Raw genomic sequence first — 15,855 nt, 5'->3', positions numbered from 1 at the left:
CTCCGCCCCCGCGCCCCGCCCGCCGGGAGCCGCTCCCCAGCTCCGCGGGCGCCGCGCTGGCAACGGCCGGGGCGCGGCTCTTTCCACGCCGCTTCCCCCGGCCCGACGGCTTCGGCTCGGGCGCCCGGTAGCGGGGAGGCGGCGGAGCGTTGCCCGGCACGGCGCGGAGTGACCGGGCAGGGGCCGCAGGTGCCGCCCGGCAGAGACTGGATGGTGCAACCCGCCCGGGGCAGCTCCGCCGCGCACCAGGGCCCCTGTGGGGTGCGGCCCCGTTAGGGCACGGCGCTCTGCTGACGTTCAACGTGCCGAATGCGGGGTTTTCAAAAACAGCCTGCAGACGTTGACGTTTCAACTCCAATTTCAGTTTCTTCCTGTTGGAATTCAAATAGTTGCAGGGTGTTTACAGCATCTCGTCTCTCAGTTCTTAACTCCTTGCGCATTGGCTCCAGTTCTGATACAAGGAACAGATATCCGTAACCTTGCAGGGAAAGAGGAATTGTACATCTGTGCTTACATGCGATAACGGTGCTGTGACACGATCCCAGCAGCACCCATGCAGCGAATCCTGCATAAGGAACAGTTCAGCACCAGCACCTGGCCTCCAGGGAGAATGCACACCTGCTCATTCAAGAAAAAACATTGGGAAATAATTTCTAAAGGAGTTCTCACCGAATGAATGCAAACATCACGAGTGACATGCATGGCTAAGCATACTAAAGTATAACATAATCCTAGAAGAAATTAAGTAAAGAGTAAGAAAAAGTGGAATAAAAACATGCTTGCATTTTCTGTCTTGCAGCGCCCAGGGCATAATTAGTAAATACATACTTCCAGTTAAAAACTTAAGGGGAGTCCCACCTGACTCCATCATCAGTTTCTGTTCCTAATAAAGATTCCCCAAAATGCTCACGCATCTAGTGACTGCTTTGAAGACACCTGCTGGAAGACCCCCACTCATGTGGCCTTGGTATGGGAACTCCTCCACTAAAGAACACTTCCATCATGCACTCTAATTCAACATTGTTTCACTAATAGAGTAGGGCAGCCCAAAACGTACCAAGGCAGCTCCCTGCATCCTGTATTCCTCAGCTCTCTTAAATGAAATGGATACTTCCAACATCCAATGGGAGCAAATAATACCATTTGCTGCATCTGTTTGCCATTAAATTAAAGTAGTCTTTACTTAAACAAAACAACATTCCTTAATTAAAAAAAAAGTTATTTAAAAACTATTAAGTACATTAAGAGTTTCTAAGAGCTGAAGACATTAACACTCAGAAGGACTAAAAAACACAAAGCTAAGTGTCAGGCAGATAACCTAGGGGCTGCTTAAAAAAATACAAATGCAGCTATTATTCTGTACCTTAAAGAAAACGTGAAGTCACTTAATTTTCCTTAGAAGAGACGAGGAATAAGTTACCAACTTTCACAAGCTATTTCAAGGTCCTAGAGTAATGTACAGATCCTTACTCAGCTGAAAGCCCCTTAAAAAGATGTGTAAGTTAATATGTGGGGTCAGGGCACTAAGCGGCCTCACCCACACCCAGCCAGGGACCTTTATAAGCTCAGCCCCAGGGGAGCTGTTTTTATGTTTACTCTAGAGGAATTTTGTATGTTTTTATGTATGCTGTTGTTTAGTTTTTGGGGGAACTTTAGTTATGGTAGGTATAGTAGTTTGATCTCAGATCTGCCCCGTTGTTATAGATACAACAATTGTTAAATTGTTTTTAGGTATGGTTTCTGTTATTGGGTTGTCTTGATGTGATTTGTGTTCTGCCTTGCTGCTGTGAGTGCCTGATCTCCTTGCTCAGGTACTGTAGTACAGGCCTCAGCCTTGTTAGTTGTGTTCCTGTAGTCAGTTCCTTTCTTGTAAAGGAAGTGTTTGCTCTTAATGTTCTCTTCTTTTCTGTCTTGAGATATTTGTTGTTAAAATGAGGTAATAGTTATGCAACTATTTCAGCAGGCTTTGGTTTGAATATAATCTTTACTTTTTACCTTTGTTCCCTACATTCAAGGGTTATATGGGTATATATTCTGCAAGTAGTAAATCTAAGTCTTTTAACTGTAAGCTTTCTGATGACATTCTAAGGCATGGATTTTTCTATTTTTACAGAATCTTTAATCATAAGGTGCTTAAAATAGCAGAGCACTTCCTTGAAGAAGTGTAAATACTGAGTAATGTAACAGGGCTATATTGTCATTGATGTGACGCTTTTGGAAGTTTAAAGTACAGAATCTTATTGCAGGAGAGCTTCATACACTTGAAAGGAAACAGATGTTTTTTTAAGTAGATATGAAACAAAGTTTCAAGAAAATCAATGTATTCAAAACATCATAGTTGTATTTAGATAGAACAAGTAATTCAAAAACTGTCCTCCTCATGAACAGTGTAGGACGTGACTCACAAAATGACAGGAATCAAAAGAGATGTCTTCTATGGACAGGTGATTGTCTGCAGGAAAAGTCAATGTCTTAAGGCTTTTAAAATTCTCCAAAACACGAGTGTGTATCTTTGTTGAAGATAGGAGTGGTACTAATGTAACATATGTTCATCCATTCACCTTTCTGTAGCACAGTTTCCTTGTTGGGCACTCTTATTCTCACTTTACAGCTCTTTTCCCCGAGAATTACAGCATTTACCAAGAGCAATTCTACGCCTTCCTTGCTCTGGTTTTGGTGGGTTGGCTAGACTTAAACAGATATAATGTCTGGGCTACAGCCTGCATCCAGGTCAGTGCTTCCAACGGCAGCAGTTGTAAGCACTGTAACTCTGTTGTCTAAGTGATGAATTTAGATGTTTGAAACTAAATTAAACTAAAAAGTGACCTCAGTGGGAGCAAGTGCAATGTGGTTAAGTAGACTCAATTTTAGTGTTGCTTAAAAAAAAACCAAACTTGTCAAGTCTTGGTCCTCCAAAAATGCTTGAGTGTATTTAATACTAACCCACATAGGCAGCCTCTGATTTACCATTGGATGATCACTCCCTCATGTTGTGTGTTTGTTTAAAGCTGTGTGGTAAAGCTCAGGTAACAGCCCCTGTTTTACAAGGTGTTCTACGTCCTTCAAGAGCCTCATGTATAAAGGAAAGCTGTAATGCAGCTGGAGCATACCCAAATTAGCCTCTACTAATAAATCGCAGTTTCCTGAATCCCACAGTACTCCTGTATTCTAGTGCCTATCTTGACAAAGAAATAGATGCATCAGGATAAAACTGTCTGGAACCACATGCTAGGAAAGACAGTGCCTGTGCGGAAAAATCACAGGATCTGAATTTATCATTGCAAGTTTGTTGAGACTAGTAAGGTTCTAAAATGTTGACCTTGAAAAATCATTTTGTGCTGGTAGAGAATTAACTCAGCTTTAAGCTATAGCTGAGCCGATATCCATTTTTTCCCAAACCATACAAAATCCTTCAACTGTGACTTTTCCTTTTACTGCTTTGGCATCTTCTAATTTATCTAGTGTGTGTCCTGAAGATTACTTGTTCAGGTGACACAAGCTTGTTGGTTGTTTGTAATGGACTTTTTTTTTTTAAACTGTGTAGCAGAACTGGATACGATCTCATCAAAAATTATTCACCTTCACAGCAGTCCACAGCATTAAGCCAGAAATGGCTATTGGCTCATACAGCAGACAATCTGCAAAATTTTGAGAGTATTATTGTGTTATGTTTTTTCTTTTTTCCCCACAGATAGAGCTATAGTATCTTGAGCAAACACTCAATCATGCAATTCAGCTGAGCTATCTCTTAGTCTGTCAATAAAATATATTAAGTCTGCTTCTAGCCTCTTAGGCTTTATGATATTTATAGTACTTCCTCTAAATGGGTAGTATTGATGTGATTTAAACATTGATGTATTAGTATGAATTAGTGTGTAATAATGCATACTAATTAAAAGCTCTTCTTTTACCGAGTTAAATATATGTATTTTTGATGTTCTGATACTATTTAGTGTTGATATCAGTAAAGAAAAATAAGGATATTACGGAATTTTATTTAAATCCTGTTTTACATGCATATCTTAGGTGAAGATGCTTCTTGACTCACAGATGTCCTTTGTGGCTGTGCAGTTCCTTCAAGGAAGGTAAGCATTTCCAAACTCCTTTTTAACTAAGGACTTAGTAAATAATGCAGCTCCCAAGTCTGTCATGTAAGACCGTCTGTAGAAGAAATAATGTCGGTAGTGCTATCTTGATAATAGCAAGAACTTATTGTCTGGTTCCCAGAGATGTAAATTAATCAGAGGTCTGGAAATGAATTCATGATTGCAGTATTGGATGTCATGCAGCAGGTTGCTTAGGCCTGACTAGTCTGCATCTTTCAGCAAGGACAAAGGCTTCCTCACGGATGTAGCTAACAGTTTATCTATCAATATATATGCAAAATGTCAGAGACATTGACCTGCTTTTCTTCTTCCTAGTCATATTAAAGTCACGCTACTTAAACTTTCTGCACAGACCTACGCTACTGCATTTTTGGGGAAACAAATGCAAATGAAAAATGAATTCCTTGTTGCTTCACATCTTAAATAAACAGGTGGATGAATTTAAATACAACCAGCACTTTCAATCTTCTACCATCTTTTTCAAGTCAGAGCAGAGTCTGTAAATATGAGTTCTGTAAGCAGAGTTGTAGCTCTGTTTTGTGGCTCATTTTCTGACATGACTTGTAATAGCCGAATGCATGACAGAGGTTATAATTCTCCCTGATACGTATATGAAAGTCAAATCTGCTAAAACTGGCTTTGCTTGCTTGTTGCCTCAGGAAGAACAAGTGCACCTTGTCCTCTTTCTCTCTTACTTTTGGGTTGTTGACAATTCACAAGTGCAAATGACAACTACAAAGGTATTAGGAAAAAAGCCAGTGTCCCACTGAAGTTCTCTGCTTGTTTTGATGTTTTACTTATGCCACTTCTTACGTAATCATCCCTATCAGGCAGTAGTGCACTTCAGATGAATTGTAACAGATTATCAATCTACTAACTTGTTCAAATTTCCACTAAAACAGTAAATGGCAAATGTTTTGCTTACATGTGTACACATGTGTATCTAGGTGTATGTAATTGAAAAGCGATTACCAAAATGTAGTGTTTGTTATTATACTGCTAGGAAAATGCTGCTACTCGTTGCCTGAAAATTCCTAAGAGCATCTGTATATGGTCTCACTGATATTGTGGAAGTGATTACCTGATGCTGAACATATGAATGGCATTAGCTTACAGCATAGAGTAAAACTGAGGCCAAGTTAAACGTGTTCCATGTATTTGGTGTTAATTTTTGGATGTTTCTAGTTTATACATTGTTAATATTTAAGTACAGTGTTTGGTATGGTACTCATACAATAAATTATTTAAGACCTCTGATAATGGTCCTGCTGGACATCAGAAATATAATGATATGCATGTCAACTTGTGCAGCACTGCTTCATTCCCACTTAAGCATATTCTGTAACTAGTACAGGTAGCTATTAATTGCATGTTCTGGTTTGTGATAAAGGGAAATGTTGAACTCACTTATTTCCTTGAAGATATAAGGGTGATGGCATGAGTTAAAAATAAATAGATACAGAATTGAAGACTATACTAGAGTGTTATGATGCTGGGCTGCAGCAGCCTCAGCAACGTTCACTTGCATTCTTTCAGAAAGGAGTGAAGTGTGTTCAGGCTGTGCCTGAATGGGTAATTTGGACCTGTCTCATTTAACGTTTATCAGCTGCCTGGAGGTGGTGGTGGGGAAACAACAACCTGGGGGGGACCACCTGTTGTCCTTGATGCAGGACTGCCATTCAGAGATGCTGAAGGAGTGGGCTGAGAGGAGCCTTACGAGTTTGAACAAGAACAAATCAAGTGCTGCATGTAGGATGGAAAAACCTCTCACAATGATGTGGGGTGGAGATCTGACCAGGGAGCAACTCCGGGGTCTTGGTAGAGAGCATGCTGAGCATGGGCCCTGGTGGTTAACAAGGCCTGCCGCTCCGTAGGCTGTATGAAATGGAGCACAGCCAGCAGAAGGAGGGGAGTGGTCGTCCCTCTCTGCTTGGGGCTAGTTAGGCTGCAGTTAGAGAGTCCAGGCCAGTTCTGGGCTCCCCAGTACCGGAGTGGCAGAAACTGGAAAGTTCAGCAGAGGATTCTTTCCATGAGAGGCTGAGGAAAGTGAGCTTTTCTGAATGGTGCAAGAGAAGCCTTTGTGGGGCTTGGAAGGAAGCCTTCACCCCCACTGGTTAGTGGAAGTTACGAAGAAAGTGGGGCCAGGTCCTTGCAGTGGACCAGGGTGGGAGGGTATGAGACAACGAGCAGAAGTTGAAACAAGAAAGGCTTAGACTGTACTGAAGGGGAAGCCCTCCTCCTGGTGAGGTCAGGCAGGGCAGGCTGCCTGGGAGGTTGCAAGTCCCCATCTGTAGAAATTACAAGGCTGGACAAAGCCCTGAGCTGAATTCATAGCTGAGCTTTGGACAGGAGATGAGGCTGAAGCCCTGTGAGGTCCCTTCCCACCTGATTTATTCTGTGTTTTGATAAACCTATAATGAAATCATGTTGCCTTTAAAAATACAAGGTTATTCATTCAGTAGTGTCTAACTCAATAATTAACCTATGGAGGGACAATGTACCAGATTAGCTTTATTGATTGCTTCTTGAGTGGGCCACGAAGCTCCAGCTCTGAGGCTGAGATGCTCTCTGTGGCTGCAGACTGATTGCAAAGGCACCAGGAGGGGGGCACTTGGTGCGGGTGCTCTTGGCCTCGCTGCAGCTCCTGTATGGACAGCAGGCATTCAGATGAACGGCCTGCTTCTGTTACCCATCCCTAGGCTCCTATACCAGCTGTGCCCTGTGAGTGGGTGCTTTGTGTTCTGACGTTTGCACTATGACTTAAGTTTGAAGCAATTGTTTCCCCTTCTTGTCTTTGCTCTACAGCCAGGCTGTTTGGAGGATGGGCCTGCCGGGCTATGCCAGCGGCTGCTTATGTGGCTTCAGTGCTGTGTGTTGACTACAGTGATCCCAATATAGCCCTGTTAAGATTCAGAGTATCACTGGTATTTCTCCACTGGTACGGGAACTATTTAACGTGATAGAGCCCTGTAAGTGCACACTACCTATGCTGGGTGAGTCAGTTAGCAGCAGTGCATCACAGCCGATACATTATAGAGTAGATGCACTTCTGATTTGTAAGAGACCCGTGGGCAGCTTGCGAAAGGCAGTCTGCTTCAATTCAGCGCTGGTGATGCTTGCTTACTGTAGGCTCGCACATCGCTGCTACCGGAGCGTTTTTCCGTGCCTCGCCGAGTACGGCGCGTCCACAGGGAAAGCAGGAGCGGGGGGAACCAGCGCGGAGCCGGAGCCCCGTCCCCGCGCGAGAGGTCCTGCCGCCGCCCGCTGTCTCGGGCCGCCCCGGGGCGGGGCGGGAGGAGCGGCCATTTCACGGCGCCGCGCGCGGCCGCGTCCCGCCTCTCGCAGCCGCCTCGGGCGGGGCGGTGCCGCTGCCTTCCGTCGTGCCGTGGGATGGGCCCGCCCCGCTCCTCCTCCTGCGGCCCCGCCCGCCCGCGCCCAACCCCGGGGAGCCGAGCGGGTGCGTGCGGCCGTCCGCTGCGCCCCGCACCGCCGCGCCATGCTGCCGCTCCTGCGCCGCCTCGCGCTGCCCGCCGCCTGCGACGGGAGCCGGGATGGCGACTCGCGGTACGCCAACCTCTTCAAGAAGCTGGACCTCAACGAGGATGGAAGGGTGGATATCGCCGAGCTCCAGACGGGCCTCCAGGCCATGGGCATCCCGCTGGGCAAGGAGGCGGAGGAGGTAGGAACGCGGCGCGGCCCTTCTCGAGGCGGTGCCTCCCGCAGCCGGGGCCTCGCCCCGCAGCCCCGAGGGGCGGCCCAGCCGGTACCGCGGCGCTGCCCTCGGGCCGCCCGAGCCGCAGCCGTGCGCAGCCGGCTTTGGGCCTGGTCCGGGAGCTGTGCTGTAGGGTTATAAACGAGGTAACTCGAGTGCACCCGCTATGAAGAGCGCGGCAGCTGGTGATTCTGTTGCCAGATGGGCTTCGCCTGGCTTAGTCATCGCGCATCACCTCTGCGCTTCCTTGGCCCATGTTGCATGGTGTGCGATGTGCTTCTGTCCCAGCGTGGGGAAGGATGTAGCTCACGGCTGTGGTCTGTCGCTGTTTGCACAACCTAGGTCAGAATATGTGTGTGCGGCAGCGGGTAGGTAAGCCTCTGTTTCGGTCGTATGGCAGCCGGCTGTGGTGTCAGAACGAGTGAGTGAACCCAGCTCTGTCAGAGTGCTGCCGAGGAGTGCCGTGGATGGCAGCTGGTGCCATAGCTCCTGCATGTAAAAGCACCTGCTTATAGCAGTGACCTGAAGCCCACAGAGGAGACGCAGCTCACGCTTTGAGCTGTGCGTCCTGCAGTGATTGTGATGGCACAAGGGGGAATGGCTTTAAAGTAAAAGAGGGGAGTTCTAGGTTAGATGTTACGAAAAAGATCTTTGCTCAGAGATGGTGAGGCACTGGCACAAGCTGCCTAGAGGAGCTGTGGATGCCCCATTCCTGGAGGCCTTCCACCCCAGTTTGGGTGGGGCCCTGGGCAGCTGGAGCTGTTGGGTAGCAGCCGGTCCATGGCAGGGGGTTGGAGTTTGATTATCTTTTAGGTCCCTTCCAACCCAAGCTGTTCTATCATTCTGTGACTATGACGTTCTTTTATTCCCTTTTCTCAATGATTTCTCCTAAGTTGGTAGAACTTGAGTCATCAAGTGCTTAAGTGCTCTTACAGCACTAGATCTGACCTGCACCTGGACAAGAAACTTCTCTTTTCTTGTTGTTTTCAATGGTGCCTCAGGATCAGAACATAAAATCATATAATGCCGAATTCTGTGGATGTAAGTATTTGAGTGATAAGGCAAGTCTGCTTTGTAAGAGCAGCTTCTAGGTTTCACTTTTATCTCTTTATAAGGTATTGTTTACTGAAGCTGTTGAAGTTGTCTTCAATGGGCTCTGTTAATTTTAGCAGTTGTAACACTTTCTCTTGTGCTGATCTTTCATTAGGAAACAGAGAGCTGGCGCATGGAGATGTAAATTGTTTTGGAAAGCAAGTAGCTTGTATCCGTGGTCGTGTGAGATGCACGAATTGGACTCATGCTAATAATGGTGTGCTCTGATGCTTAGGCAGTACTGTCTGGCTTTATACATCTTTCAGCAGGCATGGGTGTAACTTCCAAATGATGTGGAGGAATTTGCATTTCACCTGTACTTCTGCAAGTCAGATGTAGGTGCGGTTATGCTGAATGGCATAGCAGAGGTCTGTGCTGGCATTGTTACTTTAATGGTGCTGTTCTTTATTTCAAGATCGAGAGCAATCAGACAGCATCCCACTGCTATGCCGGTGTTAGCCACTGCGTAGATTCTGGTAGAGACTCAAGAAGGTGAACTCGCATTTTGACAAGAGTGCTCAGAGAAGTTGACTAAGCCATTCAATTTCATTGACCTTGTGCTAATCCTGGCACACTCCTTATTATAACCTTCCTGAGTGTTTTGTCTCTTTTCCTTCTTCTTGATATATGTAACTCTCTGCCTCAGATGCTTGAGGGAGAAGTATCCAGCAGGTCTCTCGTGAGTTGAATGGTTCTACTCTGAGAGTATAAATGAATCATAAGGATACTTCCACTTGAATATTGCTTCTGGTCAAAATAGTCTTTATAATGAAATAAGTGTGTCTGAATTCTCAGCCTTTGGTTGATCAAGGAGGGACAGCTGGGTCTGCTTAACCATGCAAGTTGTCATGTCTCTGGCCGCCAGCTCCAGTCATGTATTATGTACAACTTGGTGAAAACCTGTTGTACCACTTAGACTATAAGAATTTAGGGTTTTTTGGTTAAAGAGAACAATAGAGGGATAGGTGTCCTGTTTTCTAACAACTAATGAGGACGGTTTTCCAACATAGTTTACTGAGAGCCCTGAGAGACAAGTGACATGTTTCTGAAGTTTTGAGCAACTCATAGTTGGAGTTCCAAATGATTATTTCTCATGTTCAGCATGATATTTTCCCTGTGAAGTGCAGACCTAAACGTCTGTCCAAGCCTTGATTGATGCAGGACAAACTGGTAGTGAAACCATGAAATCAATTGAGATAAGCTACACCCTCATGCATGTAATGGGGAGCAGGAACGGGCTGTTCTAGTTACCTGAAAAACACGGTGTAAACAGAGTAAGCCGTGAGTCATGTTAGACTTTTGAGATGGGTGAAACAATTACTGGAGTGCGCTACGACATTTATACGCTCACCATTTTAATGGTGCACATTGTTTTTACTTGAAATGACTGCTTATAGTAAGAGAGCCTCAGTAGGACTTGCTGCTGCTTTCTTTCCTGTCTTTATGCAACTAATCTGCTTCCTGTGCTCTTCCTTGAGGCTCGAAGCTGCCTTCTCCCACTTAATCCATATCTTGGGCTCTAGACTGGTGTTTAATTTGGTAAAATATCTTTTTACTACTTGGTAGAAAGTCAGTTTATTAATAAAGTTACATATTTAGTCATTACCTTTAAGTTTGGAGAGGCAGAAATAGTCTTATAATTCTTACTAACTAGTGAGTAAGGAAATGAAATAGAGCAATATCATAAATCTGGCTGAAGGTTCTGCCTTGCTGATAGAGTGATGATGTGGGTGTGAGCAGACCTTTGGATATCTTAAAGAAGAGCAGACTGCACTTTCTCGTGGCTGAGTCAGGTGTGAGGCCTTGCACTTATTTGCTTAGGTGCAAGTCTGGGTTAGATCTCCAAAAATGCTCCTCTTTGTACTGAAACATGGGGATGTTGGTCACTGTACTCGTGTCTAGCACTGCTCCCTCCCGGTTAGTTGTTTCCCTGCAAAGTTTATTGGCTCATCCTAAGCCATTGCCTTCATGGTATAAATTAGTGCTTGTGCTCTTATTACTGCTTTTCTCTTTGCTCTGAAACAGTATGTAGTTCCTCCCTGAGAGTTTGTGTGATTTCAGAATTCACAAAGCTGCTGTCCATTCGAGCAATAGACATGAGTGTGCTCCTTTTGAATTAAGCTTTCATCTGTTTTCTTGACAGTTTTATTAATGTTTAATATACGATGGGACGCTCTTGAGATGAAGTAACACAGCAGATATCAGATTGATGTAAGTGTTGGAAATAGGTCACTTGTTTCTCTTTAAGGGAGAATCATTCTTTTTGTCCGTAGAAAGGCATCCTAGCGCAAAGTGACAGAAGCTCCTGACTTTGCGGTCTGTTTGACCTGCCTCCTGTCAGTGTGTGACAGAAAAGTAAACCACTGAAAAATCCGAAATGTCTGCTTCTTAGAGGCTGCCAGGATGACTCCTGTTTTATTCTGTAGTATATTACTTGCTAGGAAAGGATATCTACATAAAGCTTTACTAAAGATTCCTAACATTGTATGTCAACGCCTACAAAGAAGGAATTTAGTGTGGTGATGACATCAAGTGGCTCTCTGCAAGCTGCTTTAACAACTATTGTACAGTTAATTTCGATCAGGAGACTTGTCAGATAGCAATACTAAATAGATGCTGGGATCAGATCTCAAATGATCTCATCCCATGTCTTCAGAATGCAGTGAGTCTCTTAGATACGAGCACCATACATGGTGTGTGTGGTTATACTATTTTTGTTCACCCTTTCCTTCTGTTGCAATCAATCCTTACAGTAAACCTGCAGGAGGCAAGCTCCATGTTTTAAGCTTCAGTTTGCGCTAGAAACAGCCAACCATTCACATTCTGGAACTATTTTTATGTTGAGTCCTGGAGCTTGGAGTAGGAAGATGGTATTGGAATGAATAACTGCATTCTGGAAACAGTGTGATGGTCTTATTTGGGCTGACTGTCAGGTTTAGACATAATTCTTGTTATGCCCAGCTATGTAAAGGCCCCTTTAGTTGAAGAATCAGTGTGGTGAGATACTTCCATGTAATGGAAATGGGGCCCGAAGAAACTAAATTCTCAGCAATTTGAATACGGTCTGCTTGGAGTATTCAGCTGTGTTTATGAAGCTTTTAGCCCAGTTATGTTAAAAACAATCAGAACACATAAGGTGCATTACTGTGCTTAAAGTGAAGGAAACAGAACTCTGAGCAGACCAGACTGTGGTGTTCCAGTGCCATGTCTGGGTGTGAGGGAACAGGTGAGAACAGAGCCAGGTGTGTGTTCTTGCCTTCAGAGCTTTTCTCTGCCCTCTAGAATCTACAGCTCAGCAGTGCTTAGTATTTGAAATGTACTGTAGTTGTTTTAGCCCAGAAAGTATATCCCTTTCCAGATACTTAGTTACTGTTAAGCAAAACAAATACTTCAGTATTTCTCCACTGTTTTATTACTCTGTTTGCACTCTCCTTAATTTTGATGACTTCCTTTTTATGACAGAGTTAGAAGGCTAATAGACGAAATTAAATGAAACTTCTGTTGTATTTGGCTGGAAACGTATAAATAAATAAAAAGCTTGAGTTAGTTTGGGAACTGCTTAGAAGAAACATGGACATTGTTGATCACACAATATCTACACTTAAAAGCCATTACCATACACGGTGTGCATGTTCACAGTCTGCAGAAGCAGAGAGCTGCTGCGCTTCCATGTCTCTCAGTCCCATTTTTGTGAAATGAAACTTGCTCTCACCTTAGTAGTATGCCAAAAACTTGTACTGTGCATTTAGAGAAGTACCTTCAGCTTTTACCAAAACTAGATGGTTTTTTTGTAAATTGGTACTGTTTGGTTACGTAAACCTTTGTTGCCAGGTCATAATACGTGCTAACAATATATCTCACTTATATGTGGAATACCACAAATGTTTTCAATAATACATCTGACTACGGCTGAAAGCAAATGTCTAAGTTAATTCATTTCAACATATACAACTTCAGAAGCTTGTAACAGGTGCATGCTGCTGTCAGTAAGTCTCCATATGAAAGCACAATGAATTTGACAAGATAATTTCATAACACTTGTAGCATCCAAGGAGGGAAAACAATTTTTTAAAATATCAGCTTAATCCTTTTTTTTTCTGAACACAATACAGTGAACGATTAATTCTTCTTGTAGCTGCAAAGTATAAGAATGCCTGGCACCAGACTTGGGAACCCCTCTGCCCACCCCTGCAATTTCTGTTAGCTGCAAGTTGAAGCACTTCACTGAATCACTGGCTTAAGTCAGAAATGTGTACCGGGTGGAAATGTGAGGTAAACTGGTGCATCTTCAATGTGTGCGAGGCAGGATGCCTCTGCAGTATGGTAGTCCTATTTAACAGGAAAGTCAGTCTACCGAGTAAGTTGGAAGTGGAAGAAAAAAACAAAACTTGCAAGGAATTAAGTAGAAGGGAGAGTTTGCATCTAATTTCTGCTGTTTCAGATTCTTGGAATTTAACTGATAGCAATGAGTTATGCGAGTTTTTCCGGGTCCAGAACGGAAGTAGCTTCTGCAGTGCGTACTGGAGAGTATACTCACAGCTCACTTCTTGTCTGTTTTTTTTTTTTTCGTTTTATAGCGATTCTCAACTGCAGTGAACCAATGAGAAGGCTGTGGCTAGCCCTTCCCTATTGCAAGGAGAGGTGCTCAGAGCAAAGAACAGGAAGGGGAAGCTGTAGCTGGTGGATTTATCTGTCACTGCAAACAGTGCAGGTCTGCGGTATGAGGATGGGGAGTTCTATTCTTGGCGGTGTCTTGACAGGCCACCTGCTGGGTATTGTTTAAATGCAGTAATATCCTTTAGGAAGGAAGTGAACAAATAAGAATGGGACATCTAAATACGGTGAGAGTTCTTGAGAGGTAGTGCAAATGATTGCCTTGCTCAAAATGTGGTATTGTGGAGGTATTTGTGAACTTAAGCATCAGTCGTATTTGTTAGCGTGTTATTTGGACTCACTGGGTGGAGTAATGTGTGGGTGCATCTTGGGGCCCTTTGACTTCATTCCATATTTATCCCTTAACTGATGCACTGTCACAAAAGTGATTTTAAAAAACTTGACTAGTGCATTTCTCGTCATCATTTTGTGTTACGAATTTGTGTAGTCGTGGCAGATACAGGTAGGAAAAAAAGCAGCATCAGTTCTTGGTGTTGGAGGATACGTGACTGCAGAAGGCAGAGGCTGCCTGTGCTCAGGCTGCGAATGGATCTGGCTCCCAGTAGATTTCAATCTAGAACATTTGTAATTGTGGAATGCAGAGTTTTGTGAGTGATTGCCACTAATAATTTTGGAAGATAAGATGGAAAGAACAGAAGAGGGGGAGAAGAGGAGAAGGGAATAATGACAGGGTTGCTGTGGAGAAGTATCCTTGAGATGGACATCTGAAGGATACCGAAAGAAAAGAAAACATGCGTCTTCTGTGTCCAAAAGACACGCTGTTCTTACCTTGGTGTTGGTTTGCTTTCTGTGCGAGGTCTGTAACTGTGCCCTTTGGAGCTCTATCCATAGGTTACAGAACAATGAACTGCTAATTGCACCAATTCTGAATCTTTTAAATGCTGTTTATTTTTACTTGTAGTTAGCATGATAGGAAGCCAGAAATGCCCAGTAACTTCTTGATGGATCACTTCCTGTTTAAATTTCAAGTTGTATTAATCAGCTGAAATAACAGGCTAATAGATGGTCGGCAATCGTTTGTACTGAGTAGCCCCACTTCCCACACACTGCAGTTCTGTATCCAGAACAATGTGATGGCTTATATGCAACACAAAAACAATTGCGCCAAGTGGCATGAAGACTGAAGTGTAACTTTACAAGAAAACTCTGCATAAAAGCATTATGATTTCTAGTGTTTTGCGTTTTCTTTCATTTCTATAGCGATGAATGCGTTAAAGTTGATGACTTTGTCACAGAGCAATCTGACAATTCATCAGGACGCTTGACGTCAGGATTTTTAGGTGTCTGTAACTTTGCTGACGTTTTCAACAGACCTGCTGGCTTAGGTTCCCACGACCAGGGCACTTAAGGAGAAGGAATGTTTTATGTAATGAAATTCTTCAGTATTTCAGTCTAGCTTTGGTCTTGCAAATTGCTGTAGCCTCACTGTGCAGGACTTCAAAGGCAGCGGTATTAACAAACTACACAGCAGAAAAAGAACAGAAGTAGAATAATTGTTTCAAAAAATAGCAGGAATGTCATGGCCAAATAGGGTCAGCACAGGAGTGTTCTAGTCAGTATGTGTGGAGGCCCGTAGCATGAAAATGAAAGATGATCTAAATAGATCTTGAAGTATTTGTAGCTCTGTAAATTGTTAGCAGTTCGTTCTGATGGCTGCTTCACTGTGTAGGGGATTATCTTTATGCTTCAAGGTTGGAGTTTTCAAATGAGAAGAGAAATGGCAAGCCTTGATAAAAGAAACTCTTGTGTCTTAGGGCTGGGCCTGCCGAAGGGCAATGTGATTCCTTGGTAGGTCCAACAATACATGGCAGGTGTGAGTGCCGGGCACACTTAGAACTGGTTCCCAGGGCTTGCACGCAGCAGCTGGCAGCTAGGCTGGTTCCTGCTCCATTGTTGTAAACACACCTATGTTAAAAATGCATCCAATTTTCCACCAGAGAAGTAGTTGAAGCAGGAAGTGACATGGTGGCAAGTGTTTATAACTGTGTGGAATGTGTGATTTGGCAGTGTATGAAATGAGGAACGGCGGAGTCTGATTGCTTGCTGGATGTCAGTTGCCACATCAGGGAAGATGTGGCATCTCTGTCCTTGGAGAAGCTCACAAGTTGCCCAGGCGTGGTCCAGCATGACCTGATGTTGGGCTGAGTTTTTGCATGTGCTGTGAGTGAACAGTTTGCATGTGGGGACTGGCACCGGGCTCCCTGCAGCACCTGGTGGCTTCCTGCAGGCTGGGCCCAGGGAACACGCGGCTCCCACCGGCCCCTTTCTGCC

General features: G+C 44.1%; 1 protein-coding gene across 3 annotated transcripts in view; it reads left to right on the top strand.

Annotated features, from left to right (window-relative positions):
* The window catches only part of SLC25A24 (solute carrier family 25 member 24), a 37,866-nt gene that overhangs the window by 6,719 nt on the left and 15,292 nt on the right, over positions 1-15,855 (top strand). The window contains exon 3 of one of the 3 annotated variants that reach the window (XM_021405358.1): positions 4,027-4,085. Coding sequence is in view for 2 of the 3 variants with exons in the window: in XM_021405359.1 (XP_021261034.1) it covers positions 7,603-7,785 (183 nt within the window). In the remaining variant the exon portion in view is untranslated. Of the gene's footprint in view, positions 1-4,026; positions 4,086-7,403; positions 7,786-8,153; positions 8,187-15,855 lie in introns of those variants that run through there. The other 2 variants (XM_021405359.1, XM_021405357.1) reach the window with 2 other exon arrangements.

Source organism: Numida meleagris, chromosome 7 (assembly GCF_002078875.1).
Source record: "Numida meleagris isolate 19003 breed g44 Domestic line chromosome 7, NumMel1.0, whole genome shotgun sequence".
In the NCBI taxonomy this organism is placed as follows: domain Eukaryota; kingdom Metazoa; phylum Chordata; class Aves; order Galliformes; family Numididae; genus Numida; species Numida meleagris.
The sequence above is the reverse complement of the archived record's forward strand: the minus strand, read 5'-3'. Positions and strand labels throughout refer to the sequence as shown.